Source organism: Coptis chinensis, chromosome 8 (genome assembly GCF_015680905.1).
Source record: "Coptis chinensis isolate HL-2020 chromosome 8, ASM1568090v1, whole genome shotgun sequence".
Taxonomy (NCBI): Eukaryota; Viridiplantae; Streptophyta; class Magnoliopsida; order Ranunculales; family Ranunculaceae; genus Coptis; species Coptis chinensis.
The window spans coordinates 4,028,159-4,043,809 of record NC_141463.1 but is presented as its reverse complement, the minus strand read 5'-3'; the positions used below and the strand labels follow the sequence as shown (position 1 = coordinate 4,043,809).

Sequence of the window (15,651 nt, the reverse complement as noted above, 5' to 3'; positions counted from 1 at the left end):
GGGCTTTAAGTAAGAACTACAGTATATTGGTTGTCGCATTAATCAATGCTTGCATTATGCCCTGATAGGACTACAATGATTAACTTTTTATGGGCACGTCTTTTAATGCCATTTTCGCTTTCATCAATTTTCAAACTATTTTCAGGTCGACCATCTTCAAATCAATTATGGTTTTCTTCATATCCGTTAGAAATGACAAATTTAATCAGCCACCAACAGTTGGCTATCTGTTACAAAGAATTTTAGTAACGGATATAACCGTTACTAAAATTATTATTAGTAACGGTTATATCCGTTACTAAATTTGGCTTAAGTGAGAGTGACGCCCTAGAGCTAACGGATATAACCGTTAGTAAAAATATAAATAACGGATATAAGCGTTAGTAAACGCCTTTTCTAGTATAGTGTGTTTTTGAGATTAATTATAACTTAAACACATAGTGCCCTCATTTTTCTACAATGATAGTTGTCGGGGAGAACAATAGATTGTGCAAAGAAAAGCGCACAGTCTTCTTGATATTTCATTGTATACGGAGACGAAATTTTTTAAAATTGGTTTGTTTCCACTTGGAGAGTTCTTCACAGTAAATAAAATAGGGAGTCCTTACACTACACCAGAAAAAACATTTACTAACGGTTATATCCGTTACTTATATTTTTACTAACGGTTATATTCGTTAGCTCTGGGGTGTCACTCTCACTTAGGCCAAATTTAGTAACGGATATAACCGTTATTAATAATATTATTAGTAACGGTTATATCTGTTACTAAAATTCTTTGTAACAGATAACCAACAGTTAATGGCCCGATTAAATTTGGCATTTCTAACGGATATATCCGTTAGTAATGGATGTGTTATTTACTAACTATTGTTTGTAACGGAAATATCCGTTAGTAATCTATAGCCAATAAACCAAAAAAACAAATTAAATTTCTTTTAGGTCAATTGTTTCCCCAATTATCTAATTCTAGCACATACGATTATTCTCTTATAAAGATATAACATTTGACAAACTTGATCAACAAATGAATAACCAGAAACAAAACCACCAATCAATTAAACATCATCAATTAAGTATTATTATGAGAACATAGCCACCAATCCAAATCCCAATTTACAAATCAAACTTACAAAGAATTGAATTCACCAAGACACGTGGGCTTCTTGCAAATCCCCTCCCCCCTTTTGAGACAGTAGAAAGAGAGTCCTTACTCCACTCTTTGTTGGGGATGCCGTCACATGACGTACAATTTCTGGAGCAAATGTATGCGGACTGCGTGTTTCAATTTGTTGTTGGGTTCCAAGAGCCATATCTTCTTAGGTCCTAGTTGTACCATCTTTTATAAGATGTCCTCATCCAAAATAATTAGTGCCCAATCTTCGAGAAGTTGACAAACCCTATAAAAAGAAAAAAAAGTAAAAGTAGGAACATATATATAAATAAAAGTTAAACGAGACTAACCAATTCAAAAGGAAACATGAACCAAAAGTGTTGCCCCACTTTTTGCGTATTAATCTGTAATTAATAAGAACATTTTTTTTTTTTACCTTGAGACAATTTGTTTTTGCTTGGTAATTAAGTTTCAAAAGACCTTTAATTAACTCCATCTTACGTCCCATCATCTCCTCGAATCCAATTCAATGCTCTTTGATGTTATCTATTGTATATAAGAAAAAAAAATACAAAAAGATGTTTTACGTATCTGACAATTGAACAAACGTGAAGAATAAAACAATAAACTCAATAATCTATTTGAATTACACTTGCTTCACATGCAATATCACTTGGACCACAAACTATCTCGCATTTTATGTCCCGTTTTCTTATCATTTTCTGCAAGGTTCATAGTTGACTACTAATCGAATTAATAGTAATCCCAGTTTCAATACCATGTAGTAACACTAGCATCCAATCACCACAATACTCTAAAAAGTACTAAAAGCTTGTCCCGCAACAAGACCCCACTCTCATAGCCTACCCATCCTTGATAAAATACTACCTCAAGTCAAACTAATAAAACTATCCAAAACAAAGCATATATATTAGTCCTTTGGAATCCCTCCTCCCTCCTCCCTCCTCTAATTAGTATCTCCTAGACGCCTTCCTTTTCCTGCCTTCATTTTCCACTTAGCTATTTCAAACTAATAGAATGAAGTGATGGGAGTAATGAAAGAATGAGAGTGGCAGTATGGTAAAATCTAAGGTAAGTTTTAAGTCCAGTCCAGGTGATAAGGTGTCTATTTTTCTTTCTGTTCTTACTGTTGGCTACCTCATTGAGTGACCAGCTCTCCCCTTTGTCTTTGTTCTTCTTGAAAAGGTATATTGAGAGGAATTTTAAATTGGTGGGGTGTGGTAACTCAGGGCACCAGCTCTTGGTTTATGCAAGTAGGAGGTGTATGTATGTACCTCTTACTCTCCCAAGGACACTTGGCACCTTAAGAACACATGCTGATCTAAACCAAAGTATTCTCATGAAAATGGCAAATCAAGAACACATGCTGATCTAAAGCAAAGTCCACACTCTATTAAAGCTTGAGGTTGCCCAAGCTTCTTATATAGCTCATTACGTATATAACCTCTGATAAATATGACTATCTATTCTAACTAATGATTAGATAATTATATGGTTCTCAATAAAAAAAACTAACAAATTGAATATCAATAACTAATGACCAACCCCACTTACTAATTACTTCTCAAGACCAAACACAGTCACAAAGATTTAATAATATGAGCAACCAAAGTAGAAAATACCTTAAGCTTATAGGTAGAATGTCAAAAATGGATCTGAAATTTCTCGTTGTCTAGCAAAGCATATAATTGTGACACATACCTCCCCGGATACTAGAAACCAGGCCGCGCACTTCCCTCATGAACTGCAATTGCAAATGCAGATGTTGAAGTTCCCATCGATTTGAAAATACATGAATTGAGAGTGATTGTTAACTAAATAACTTGCAATTAACACCTTTCAATTCAACTTGTCTGACGACCGAAGTCGGGCTCAATAAGGAAATAAATTATGAAGGATAAGAAAATATATTGTCAACAAAACTATAATGTGGATGCATTAAAGGTCTAGAGTACTAAGACTTACACAAAGAGACTTTTGTGACTGGATAGTGTCCATTTGAGCACTCTAAATCAACCTATTCAGATATCACAAGTAGTATCACAACTAGCAAATGTATGCTATAGTTGCATATAAACCAAAAGGGGTAGCCACCGTCTCGAGAATCTAATCAATGAGAATACCTTTCAATTCATCACTAGAATGTGCCCAAATGCCGTGTTCATAAATCCATTTCCAAACATCATAGCTTGCCCTAGCCTAAAACCAAGTGATTGCAGTTAGGGTGATATGTTTCTCGAGTTCTAGCCAAAATATCACAATGCAAAATTTGTTTTGATCCTAGTGGAAGAAAAGTGATTATTTTTTTTTCCTTTTTAGTGTCTTACATGACACCAAGAGAGATGATAAAAATGAGTAAAAGTAAAGGAGAGAGAATGTGCTATTATGGAGCATCTCTTGACCTTCAAATTCCTGATCGTCTTTGACACCCGAAGCATTTGCATGAATATGAGGGTTCTTTGAGGTTTCCTCATTCTTTTCAAATAGTGTACGTTCGCCACTTCGGCTATTTCCCATTAGAGTAATTCCACTTGAAGATCCTGAAAACAGCATTGAGATTGTTGTATTCATTTGTTAAAAGTTTATGAGAATTATACATAAGCCTACCTTTTCAACCATATGCCCCTAAAACTGAAATGATTTTGTTAGTTACTATTTTCATTTTGCTATAATCAAGGATCAAAATATTAATATCATCTGAAACATGAGGCGAAACAATATTTACAATATCAGCATTAATCTTGATGATATATAATTATAATTATCAGCATCGGGTAGGTGAAGCTACACAAGAAATCAAAAACAGTAAAATCAATGCAAAAAATGAACAATTGCTACTGTTGAGGAAGAAACCGAACTAGGTGAAGTTGCATAAGAAACAGACCTCAAAACACTCAACTGAAACCTTAGGTGACATGACTGTTCCAAAACTTTCCTCCCAGCTTCTTGACACAATTCAAACACAAATCAACAAAAACAAACAACTCTTATTTCAACTAGAGAACGAAACAGTAAACATATGAACAGATACTCATCAAAATCCTTGTTCACAAACCTCTCTAAGAATCGAAAAATGTATTTCTGGGTAGCCAATCACGAGCATAATTAGATCTGCATCCTTTTAAAAAAACAAGGTTAATAATCAACTAGAACAAATAGCATATACAAAGATACCTAGATAGAGAAAATAAAAGCGAAAAAATACTTACCAACCCATACATACGGTCAAAGGTGTATTTGGATAAAAACCACGGCGATTTCTTTTGCAAGCGAATGTATGACATAATTTTATGCTCTCCCTCACCCACCACGTTGGCATCGGATAAAATTACCTTGAAAATCCAAAATACTCCCAATCAAATCCACCAAAACATACAACCATATTTGAATTACAAAGGACTTAAGTAATGTATTACAAGTTTTACCTTAATCCCCACCACCTGGATCATTTCATTCTCGGATGTATATAATATTGAAGAGTGACAACAATGAAGCCATGAACTTCGAGTTCAGGTGTGATTACATTTGAATCGAGGCTGTCACTCGCAAAGCAGGCAATCTTTGTCCTTCTGATTCAAAAACTTCTCTCAACCTCTCCTCTCCCATAGCCTAACATGAATTAACAAACAAAATGAATCCAAAAAACCACATTGCAAATAATAGTAACAGACTAATATATTAATAACCAAGCTTACCACATCGGTAGCCTCTTTAGCAGCTTTAAACTTCCTTGCCCGCTGTTGATTCATTTTTCACTTTCATGGTGCAACCCCATCTTTTAATAACACCAACAACAAATTAATAACTTAAACTTTTAGCTAGAAACTAATAATTATGAAAAAATGACTCACCAATTGCCAAGAAAAGTAACTTCCTCAGTCGAACAATGGAGAAAATCCTATCATATATTTACAAACAGCCTTGAACACTTATTCATAAGTTTTCGGAGCTGCCTATAATAACAAACAAACAAGAAAAACTCAAATTTTATTTATGGCGTATATATATGTTACAATTCTCACACAAAACTTCATTCCCCCAAATTTGTTAGCAACAAAATAAACCTAACTTAATCAGTCCAAGGAGCACAATTAAAACAAAAACTTGGAAATTCGCTACCTAGGGTTTGGGTAGAAGGAGAGAGAAAACATATCAAGAGATTGAGAAAGAAATCGTACTTGGTTCACTTCCTTCTTTGACGGCGAGGGTTTGACAGAGCATACGAGGTTTTCATGGAGGCTTGAAGACTTGAGCGAGATGAGCATTGGGGAGAACTTGTTTTATTTAGTTCTAATCTTTTTCCGTTAGTTCCACATATACCCTTTTGGTCTTTGTGTTAGATGTTATTCATCCTTTTTTATTTGTTTACTAACGGATGTAATTGTTATCCAATATTAAAACAATACTTTGAAAATAATTGGAAAAATAAAATGAAATATACTAACGGATACAAAATAACCTAATAATTATATCCGTTAGAAAGGTACTAACGGATATATGTGTTACAAATGAAATTTTTGCTGTGTTACAAAATGACCCTTATGGTGTAGTGTTACGTCATTTGGAACATGGTCCATATTAGACTATAGGGCAGAACAATCAGTAGTGAAAATAGGCTTCCTGATATTACATTCTATACGGATAAGATAAACTTTTCAATTACTTTGCTCCCACTTGCAGAGTGGTTGGCAGGAAAGAAGACAAAAGTCGGCTTGTGTCATTTGGAACATCTTCCATACTAGACCCCACTCTTTCCAACTCGATTTCTCGCTGCAGTTTTTCCCGGCTATAAATAATGTCTTACCCCTCCTACCAAGCTTCCCATATAATTCAAAAAGCAAGATTTCCATATCATTCTATAAATAATTAAAGGTATGCAAAACCATTTTAGAACTTGCAAATTTTGTTTTTTAGGTTTAATCGCTTATGCAATTATTGAAACAAATTCCATTTATTGATTATCGCTTCTACGACCGCAAAAGATGTTGACATAAATAAAGTGGTTAATGAGAGAATAGTGAGAAACAACCAGATCGAGAAACAAGAAAATTAGAGAACATTGAAAGAAGTGTTTATTTTTTGTCCACTTGCTTTTCATTTCTTTAGCTTTTAACACACATATATTCATAAAAATAAAAATAACAAATTTTGAATACTACTTTTTCTCCTTTTGATGATCACACCCAGTTGCGTCGTGTTGCCTATGTCTCCATTTTGTAAATGCAATTTAATGTTGTGTCTTTGGTGTTAGTGGGGTTTTTTAGAATTAATAATGAAATTGACTTTGGAAAACATAATGTTTCTTAGATGACTATTTACATATTTGGCTAGGGATAGTTTAAGAAGTAAATTGCGAGATTTTTTTTTAACCTTGCCATTAATTAAGTGAATTAACTGAGTCTATTTTGTGATTTATGTTGTATAATTGAATAAAAAATAAGAGGGTCAAAGTGGTAAATATAAAAAACTTCTTTTGTGGAAAAGATTCAGCCTTTCAGTGACTCTAACTATCTGTTTAAATAATTACATATCATCATTTCTGCAATTTCAACACATTTCCCCCACGCTTATTCAGATGGTATAAACCTCAAGTGACCGCACAAATGGCAACGGTTCCACAACATTGCATTAACGACATTACTACCACTGATGGAAGTTGGAAAATTATTATTAGAGTGAGTAGAATATGAAAAGTAACTGATTACTCTACAAATGAATTAAAGTCTGTAGACATGTTAGAAGATGATGTGCTTACCGTTGATCATGGGCAAAAATGAATGACTACTTAAGTAGAATGGGATCTGATTTTAGTGGCAAAATTGTAGTTAAAAAGTGATGGGGTAATTTTGTCATAATGAAAAAGGGGACTGGCCTATGACCAAGTCAACTAATGTTTGACCGACGGAAACAGCAAATGTGGGGTATCGCAAAAATCATCTTTAAAAGTGGGGGTATCACTAATTCACCCTTCTTTCTTTCCACATTCCACATTGCCCTTCAAAAACACACAGCAATGATTTCCCGTCTCGAAAATTTCCACCAATCACGTCTCCAACAACAAGCCATCTCACGTTCTAATAACAACTCTTCTGACTCCACGTCATCATTCTTACAAAATTTCACCACGTCACAGATCCCAATACAAAATCGTATCTCGAGAACATCTCACATTCGATTACAAATCTCGAGAAAACGGTAGCTGAAAATTCTTACTATTTACCCAATTCACTCAAAACCATTTCTGACTTGAGAAACAAGCTAGAAATTGTCAATGCAGAATTACTACCCAAGAAAAAATTCTCATTCAAGAATAAGTCCACCACTAAGAATGTAGTTCAACAAAAGGTGCTGCTGGAAAATGTAGTGGAAGAGAAGATTCGGGTGCGCGAGACGGAGGGGTTTAAGGATAAACAAGGTGAATTACTAGTGAAGAGTTTTGGTGATTTGGAAGAAGAGAGAGGAGGGGAATTTGGTTTAAGTAATTTGATTTTGTGCGAAATTCGGATAACGGGGAAATGTAGAGCGGTTTTTATACATAAGTTGAAGAGTTGTCGAGTTTTTATAGGACCAATAATGGGTTCAATACATATTGAATAAGTGGAGGATTGTTTGTTTATGTTGGCATCACATCAGATTAGAATACATTTTGCTAAGAAATGTGATTTTTATTTACGTGTTAGAACTAGGCCGATTATTGATTATTGAGGATAGTAATGCTGTTAGGTTTGGTCCTTATTTGTTGGATTATGATGGGATTGAGAAGCATTTGAAAGAATGTAGTCTTGATGAAGATACTGGGAATTGGGAAAATGTTGATGATTTTAGGTGGTTAAGAGCGGTGCAATCTCCGAATTGGTGTGTTTTACCGGAGGAAGAATGCGTTGGGGTTGTTAACATTTCGGGTTTGGAGACCCCTCCAGTGAAAAGAGTCGGGGAATTTTAACATTGCAGGTAAATTTTCTTCATTGTATTGGAAGTAGAGGTATAAATGAATTTAACATTGTATTAGTTATGTTCTGTAATTGTAGTTTTGTTTAATGGAAATTTAGTTTTGAGTAGTTTCTTGTTGTTGTCAATAATGAAAGAACAATTGAATGTTATAGCTCTTTCAACTTGTTAGGCTCAAAGTTGTCGATGATGGAATATATCTCTTTCAACTTGTTACTGTGTTGCGCTTAAACTTGAGATTTCCATCATCTACAACTCGAAAGCGCAGTGAAGACAAGTGCAGATAAATGTGACAAATTGACTGTTGGAAGACCATCCATGGAAACTTATTACATATTTGATTGATGTAAGAGGGAGTTTGGAAAACCCGATTGTATAACGTATGGATGTAGCCCCAATTTCGAGTGATTATAGGATTTGTCTATGTAAACACATGATACTCCGTGCGCCACATACACGAACAGACTTCATTAGGATCTGTTTTTCATGAGGGTCAGCGGTCAGGCTATCTGAGAGAGCATTCTCTGTCATCGTTATTTCATTCTTGGCAATGAAAAAATAGTTGTAGAGATTAAGATTTATATAGTTCTGAATTTTTTACTCTGTCCATAGCTTGCCTTGCCTGAAACAAGAAATTTAAGTATTGTTTATCGAAAAAAAATAATAAAATAAGATAAAAGGAATCAAGAAATTTAAGTATAGTCTCATTTAGTATAAGTACAAATTAAATCTTAAAAACTATTTCAGAAAAGATTGAGTGTATTTTCCTCAAAGCCTGAGTACCAGGTGAAATATTAGTACCTCTTTATCCCAATCAGTTCGCAGAATTAGGGTAACAAGCATCAAGAGTTGTACAAAAAGGGCGCTTTATGATTCCCATCCACAGACCCTGACAGAACAATTCCAACAACCATCATATAATTCTAAGTTCACCTACAACAATGTGAGAGAGCTAAAAGTAAAATAGGCTCTTTGGAAGTGGCTATAGTGATCTCCACATTTACTAGACTTCCTTGTAAGAACCAAATCCAATGCATGACTCGATAAGAATTTCCAAAGTTCTGAGTAAATTATGAAACTGACGAGTCATTTAAAAAGTACAGTGGGAACTACTACAGGGTAATTTTACACTGAGAACTACTACAAGGTAATTAATATCATCAAGAGTAACTCAGATGGCTCCTCATCTGGGACCCCTGGAAGTCGTGGAGCAGGTGCAATTTTCAGAAGCAGCTCAAACCAGGTGGTTGGAGTCTTGGTTTATGGACTTGGAAATGCAACGAATTATGAGCTGAATACTGGGCAGTTGTACTAGAAGTCGAGAAAGCAATAGAAAAAAATTGGTTGCAAATCAGGCTAGAATGTGACTCTATGGCTGTGGTCCAGTGTTTCAATGGAGAGACTCCATGGACAATAAGGGTTAGGTGGAAATGAGCAATTACCAGGCTTACCAGTTGGAGATTAACACATGCAAGAAGGAAAGTGAAATTTTGAGCTTGCAGCAGCTAGGAAGGCTTCTACTTTGCTTTAAGGACAAGAACTTTGGAGTGAATCAAGACTTGTATTTGTCTCCAATTTGGAGTCTCCATTCAGGACGACACTATAGGTTTTGTTAGATTAGTGTTGAATCTTAATGTTACTTACTGTAACTTTTTTTTTTTTTTTTTCAAATAAGCTGGGTCCCAGACCCCCACCTGTTATATTGCAAAAAGTTAAACCTTACAAATCCTCCCTAAGAGTTAGGTCATTAAAAGGAGGTACACAAAGACACAACCATAACTACAGGCTTCAACCCTAACATACTTAAGATAGTACACTGACCATGCTACATTCGAAGCTAAAAAAGCAGAGATAGTAGTTCTAATTTCTCGTCATGATTTCCTTAACAATTTTAAGATGATCCTTCCTAAGGTGATTCTGCACTTTCTCGTAGCTGCAAAAGAATCCTTCACAAGCACAACACACATAAGTATTAAGTCCCAAGGTATCATCCCAAAACTCTTTGGTGTAGTCCTCAAGACGTCTCATCTTTTTGTTTTTCATTAGCGACTTTACCTTCTTTATCATTGCAAGCGTAGGCTCTATTTCTCCTGATGCACGCTCTTGAATCCTTTTGCTTCTTTTTGGCTTCACAGTAGTCTATTGATTTTGATCCTCAGAAGACGCTACATGCTTTGATGAGCTCTTAAGCAAAACAAGTGTTGGGCCTACTTTATCTCTGAAGAACTCAGTTTCATTCTCTGAGATATCATCCTTTATGTCCTCATCATTTCCTTTCGTTCTCTACTATCCGTAAAACTCTGTCGATGACTCTTATCTGTACTTGCCACTCCTTCAATTGTGCGCAAGTTAGCAAGTGACTCATCCTCTAAATAGGCTTCACAAAAGTTCAAAAGCATTGGCTCATTCTCATGCTGCTCAACTTGTACCTCAACATGTTCCCTATTCACATAAGGAACAATGTCAGTAATCGGTGTCTCATTTGTTACTGGATTAGGCACTCCAAGATTTGCAGTGCCACTAGTTTCAACACTTTCCCCTTGTCGAGGAGTCCATCTATTTGTACTTCTAATGCCACATTTTGCCGTAGAATACTCAAGCTTATTGCACTTCGTACATGAGAGAGGCTTCCATGTATATTCCACCCCAACCACCACATCTTTCCCTTTCACTTTGAGACGAACTGTAGGTTCATATTTGTGATTCACAGGGATCTCTACACAAACTCTTGCAAATGAAAGTCATTTTCTTTCTGCAGTAGCATCATCCATGAACATAGGTCTAACTAAACTGGCAACATATGATAGGCCATCTAAAGTCCACAGTTCTTTCTTTCGGAAGATCATTTAGTTTCACCCACACTGGAGCTGTTGTGAGCTTACTTCTCTGTGCTTCAATATTCACACTCCATGGTTTTAGCACAAAAATCCTTCTTGCAGTAAAAACTGGCCCAGCTTCCGGTACCATTTGCCGATCCTCATTACTAGCATAGCTAGTAAATTCGTGGACGGCAAAAGTTCGATACGTCAATTATTCGCCTAAGATTCGAAATTTTCAACAATAATACTTTTAAATATTCGGTCCAATAAAACGCTAACGGTAAAAATCGATATCGTGTTTTTATCACGGGTATAATCTGAATATATTTCTTTAAAATTTGGCTATATATTTTACATTTAAAATTTTGATATATAAGTATATAACGTTTTTATTTTTATTTTTACAATTTTATTCATGAAAAATAATACAAATATCATTTTATTAAGCCAAACCTTATAATTAAGTGAATAATTCGCGAATAATCCGGCAATTATAAGCCCGACCCAACCAATTCGCGAATTAAACCATATCATTCAAAAATTCACCGAATTATTCGTTTTATTCATAAACCTTATAATTTTATAAATAATTAAGTGAATAATTCTCGTAATTACTAGCTATGATTACTAGTAAAGCTTATGTAAAAAAAACTCTGTCTGTTGTTATCTCAAAGCTAGCCTTTAGCTTCCATGTTTTGGTCAGGAAGTCTTTAACAAAAGGGAAAGACAATCCACTTATCAAGAAAGTAGCCTACGAGATAATCATCCCATTGTTGGATTCCTTGGTCTACCAAGTCATCTAGGACCAAAACAACACCATCAGAGAGAATAGGTGTAAAGCTTTTGAGAGTTGTAAGAGTTGTTGCCGCACTAGATCCTTGGAAAAGAGAACTCCAAGAAGTGTGGGTGGTAGTACCCGAGCTACTAGTCAGATTACTTGATGAATTCGCCATAGAAACGAGAAATCGAAGAATATTTCTTGAATAAACAGGGAAAGAACAGCAGAAACAAAGAGATAAGATAGCTTACCGAACGAATTTTGCCAAACAAAGTAATTTGTGGGAGCATTGGATCGAGAAACAGGCTATCTTATGTTACTCCCAGTCGCCCTCTAATGGTCCCCATTACAGGATATATATATATAATGTTACTCCCAGTCGCCCTCTAAGCCCCTAACAGGATATATATATATATATATATATATATAATTTTTTTTTTATTTTTTATTTATTGGCATGCCTGTTTTAAATGAGATCAGTAACTCTTTGATGCCGGCGGGGTTCGACCCCCAGACCTCTGATATCATCACCCAAAATTTTTACCGACTACTTATTTACTATAACTTACTATAACACTCTTGTAATGTTGTTATTCTTTTAACCGAAATCCCTACTTGCATGCCAAAAAATAATTATATGAAACTGACAAATATGCCAGGATCGAAGCTAGCATTGAAGAATGCTAACAGGGAAGTCAAGTAAGGAAATCCACTTCTTATTTTCAAATTAAACTGACAAATGGAACCGATTTTTGACTCACTGACTATATAGGGTATGTCGAATGTACCAAAGGATCCACATATCTCCAGGTCGTATGAATCAGTCTATCACTTAGCCGGATGTATCCAGAGTGATATAGGTTCAACTCAGCCCCCACCCACACACACACCAAAACTTTGACTTGAAAGGAAAACAATGACCAACCTTTCCTCCAATCTTGAAGAGAAAAGAAAATAGTATAGCAAAGGGGATTCCAACTCCATAATAAGCAATGAGATTGATTAATGAACAGATGTTCTGCCAACCACATCCTCTAGCCGCTCCTTTAACATGACAATATATGTGATACTAAGTAAACAATTATACTGAGAAGTGATGAGACAAAATCATAGCATATATTTTACTGTAGAAAATGAGAACTTGTGCAAACCTGAGAGAACACATTGGAGACCATCCATAAAATTAGACAATGCAAGCAGTGGAAGCATGGTTGCCACATATCTGATCACTTCTTCTTCATTGCTGTATAATTTGCCCCAAAGTTTTCGTACCAGGATTGTAGTTATTCCTACTACTATTCCCTCTGTAACAGAAAGAACGACCATGGCATGTATCGCAAAACGAGCATTTCTTGGCTTTCCAGCACCTACCTCATTTGATACTCGTGTACTAGGAAAAAGACGTGTATATATATCAACCAATGCAGCATATGTCTTGCACAGTTATAAATGAATTTGGCATAACATAATCAACCTTACAGCACCCCCAAGGCCAACAGAGATAGTATATACCATCCAGCAAGAGTTAAGGCTGCAGTGCCATAGTTACCAATTCAAAAAGAAGATGAGTGGATAGCGTACCTTATATTCAAGTGTTCCGTTCCGATAGAAAAGTATATATAAGTTATATGTCGAACTGCAAAAGAAGATGAATACTTGATTCCTAACCTTATTGATGACACAGATGTCTCAAGTTTTGGATTCGGAAGAAGACCAGAAAGAAGAACCACCATTTCGAATGCCCAGAATTCCAAGCTGCCAGAAAGCATAATTTGAACAACTTATTAGAAAAATCGATTATAATCTACCATACTTCCAATTAGTCTGACAATTCTGTAAGTCCGAAAAAGGAAGCCATTGAGTCCGTGAAAGGGTTTGAATATTATTTCAGAGTAGTCAACGGACTCCTCGGAAGAAGAATATCTTTCACCGTAGTTAGCTGGCTTGCCTGGGCCTAGCAAGGTTTTTAAGTTTACAGTTTGTGGGTTGATAACTTGCTAGAAAATGGTTCCTGTTCTAGCCAAAGTAGTCCTTTGCATGATATACATGCGCGTACCAAAGTATGTAGTCCTAAGGTGCTTGAAAATTAAATGTGGTCAAATCCTATTATGATTTACATTTGGTAATCAGTTTGATTTTCTGAATTGCTGCATAATGTATGAAAAGTTCTTTTTCGAAAATTCTCCAATCCATTTTACACAAATCGTCATAAAATGTACGAGACAAGACACCATGAAATTATGATCTATAAAAAATATCACAATCATAGAAACCACAAAAATTTACCAAATCATGATAGCTGAAGGAATTGCAAGCTTTAAGAAGTTCCAAACATCATGCAAGGCCTCCTTCGAGAAACCTGTCCAGGTTGTCTTGCAAGCAGGGGAAAACTTGACATAAAGCATTAGAAAGAAAAAAATTGATCCAAAAAGAGATGGTGTTTGCCAAAGCTGCGCCCTTACTGCCAAGACTGTTTTGAACACAAGAATCCAACAAACAGGAATGTGGAGTAAAAATGTAATACCGGAACTTATCATCATAGGAAAGACAATGTTTTGGGTCTGTGAAAATCTGATGATACACTGAAGTAGTCCGTAGGATAAAAGGCTAGGTATCATCCATCGAATAAATGTTCCTGCCTCATTTGATATTTCAGAATTCTGCCCAAGAGCTATGAGTATTTGGCCTGTGTATGCCCGTAATACAGCTAACGGAATGCTTGCTATCAGAAGACATAGCATTGCCCTTTGCATATGTACTCCCAGCATATGATTCTGTTTTGCTCCATATGCTTGCCCACATAATGTTTCCAATGCAGTTCCCAATCCTAACTAAAACATCAACGCATAAAATAGCTTATGAATATGCACTGAACTACTAAAAGTACAAGTCTATTAATTTTGTCGATACAGAGCAAAATAAATGTGGTAACCTAAAAATAAAGCTGCATTATAACCACTATAACTTGGATAATGTGTATAAGATGACAGTAACGACGACACTAAAAGTGTGCATATACTGGAATCTTTTGTATTGCTGATTGTTTCAGAAGTTTATAGTGTTTACACGTACATGCATGTAGATATGAACTGATGGCCGAAGTACGAAAAACGAAACAAAAGAAACATACCAACAAGTTAAAACCAGTGACTGATGAGTAGCAATGGAAGCACTTGATAGAGCAAGTTCTCCAAGATGACCGATGAACATGATTGATATGATTTGTAGACTATACTGCAACAAATTAACAGCTATCAATGGCCCTGCTAGCCATAGTTGTATCTTCACCTCAACTATGAATTTTGATCTCCAACAATTTCCCCTGTAGCTTTTGCCTCCAAGTTGAAGATTTCTTTCCTGGCTTGTAACTGAAGAAGATTCAAGCGATGGTGTTGCTTCAGCTTCCATTTTCTCAAGAGGGCGTGAGGACGGTTGTGTTTTTCAAGAAAAAGGTTGAAGAAAAATCTTGTGGAAGATTTCACGGGTACGCCAAAACTTCCGACCACGGTACGACACAGTTTCGTGATTGTTGCATTTGGACAAAAAAAAAACAGCTTTTTTCGGAAAGAATTGGCTGGAGTTTTCATTTACAGTATTAAAAATAAAACCCACGTTTTGTGGAGGCAAACCACGCTAGGTTTGATCTAAATTTTGGTGTTCTCTTATATACATGGAGATTACAGTTGTCACTGATATACAGATGGTATAACAGAAAACAGAATCTTAACAGAATTAACAAACAATGATGAGCTGGATAAATTAGTTAAGAGTCTTTGACTTCAGTGTTGACTGGCATTGAGCTTGTTGTATCTCGAATTCTATTCCGCAGGTGGGGCGGCTTTTGTTAAAAAATGTGACCAATCTGGCCATCTGATACTCCACTCTCTTCACCGTACAGTCGATGTTATATTCCAGTATCACTGGTGATGATGAAAGTTTTTACTCCGTCCATAGTTTTCCTTGCCTGAAAC

At 35.7% G+C, this 15,651-nt stretch overlaps 1 protein-coding gene, 1 long non-coding RNA gene and 2 pseudogenes across 13 annotated transcripts in view; 1 reads left to right on the top strand and 3 right to left on the bottom strand.

The window, feature by feature from the left end:
• LOC147479408 (protein DETOXIFICATION 16-like) overlaps positions 1–15,651 on the bottom strand; it is an 89,468-nt gene that overhangs the window by 68,941 nt on the left and 4,876 nt on the right. For 5 of the 11 annotated variants that reach the window (XR_015203994.1, XR_015203989.1, XR_015203990.1 and 2 more), the window contains one exon: positions 15,319–15,644. The exons of 5 other annotated variants lie outside the window; for them this stretch is intronic. Coding sequence is in view for 2 of the 6 variants with exons in the window: in XM_086576450.1 (XP_086432576.1) it covers positions 15,585–15,644 (60 nt within the window). In the remaining 4 variants the exon portion in view is untranslated. Of the gene's footprint in view, positions 1–15,318; positions 15,645–15,651 lie in introns of those variants that run through there. One more of the 11 variants, XR_015203991.1, reaches the window with a different exon arrangement.
• LOC147479411 (uncharacterized) lies at positions 2,764–3,919 on the bottom strand. Its single transcript, XR_015207005.1, has 3 exons — positions 3,538–3,919; positions 3,259–3,334; positions 2,764–3,152 (listed from the first exon to the last, which is right to left on the bottom strand). It is a non-coding gene; the product is annotated as an uncharacterized LOC147479411 (long non-coding RNA).
• Positions 7,099–8,686, top strand: LOC147479410 (tubulin-folding cofactor C pseudogene; annotated as a pseudogene).
• On the bottom strand, positions 7,379–15,193 carry LOC147479409 (protein DETOXIFICATION 16-like; annotated as a pseudogene). The gene is made up of 8 exons (XR_015203995.1): positions 14,811–15,193; positions 13,967–14,511; positions 13,349–13,435; positions 13,155–13,211; positions 12,832–13,070; positions 12,606–12,724; positions 8,885–8,972; positions 7,379–8,705 (listed from the first exon to the last, which is right to left on the bottom strand). The product of XR_015203995.1 is annotated as a protein DETOXIFICATION 16-like (transcript).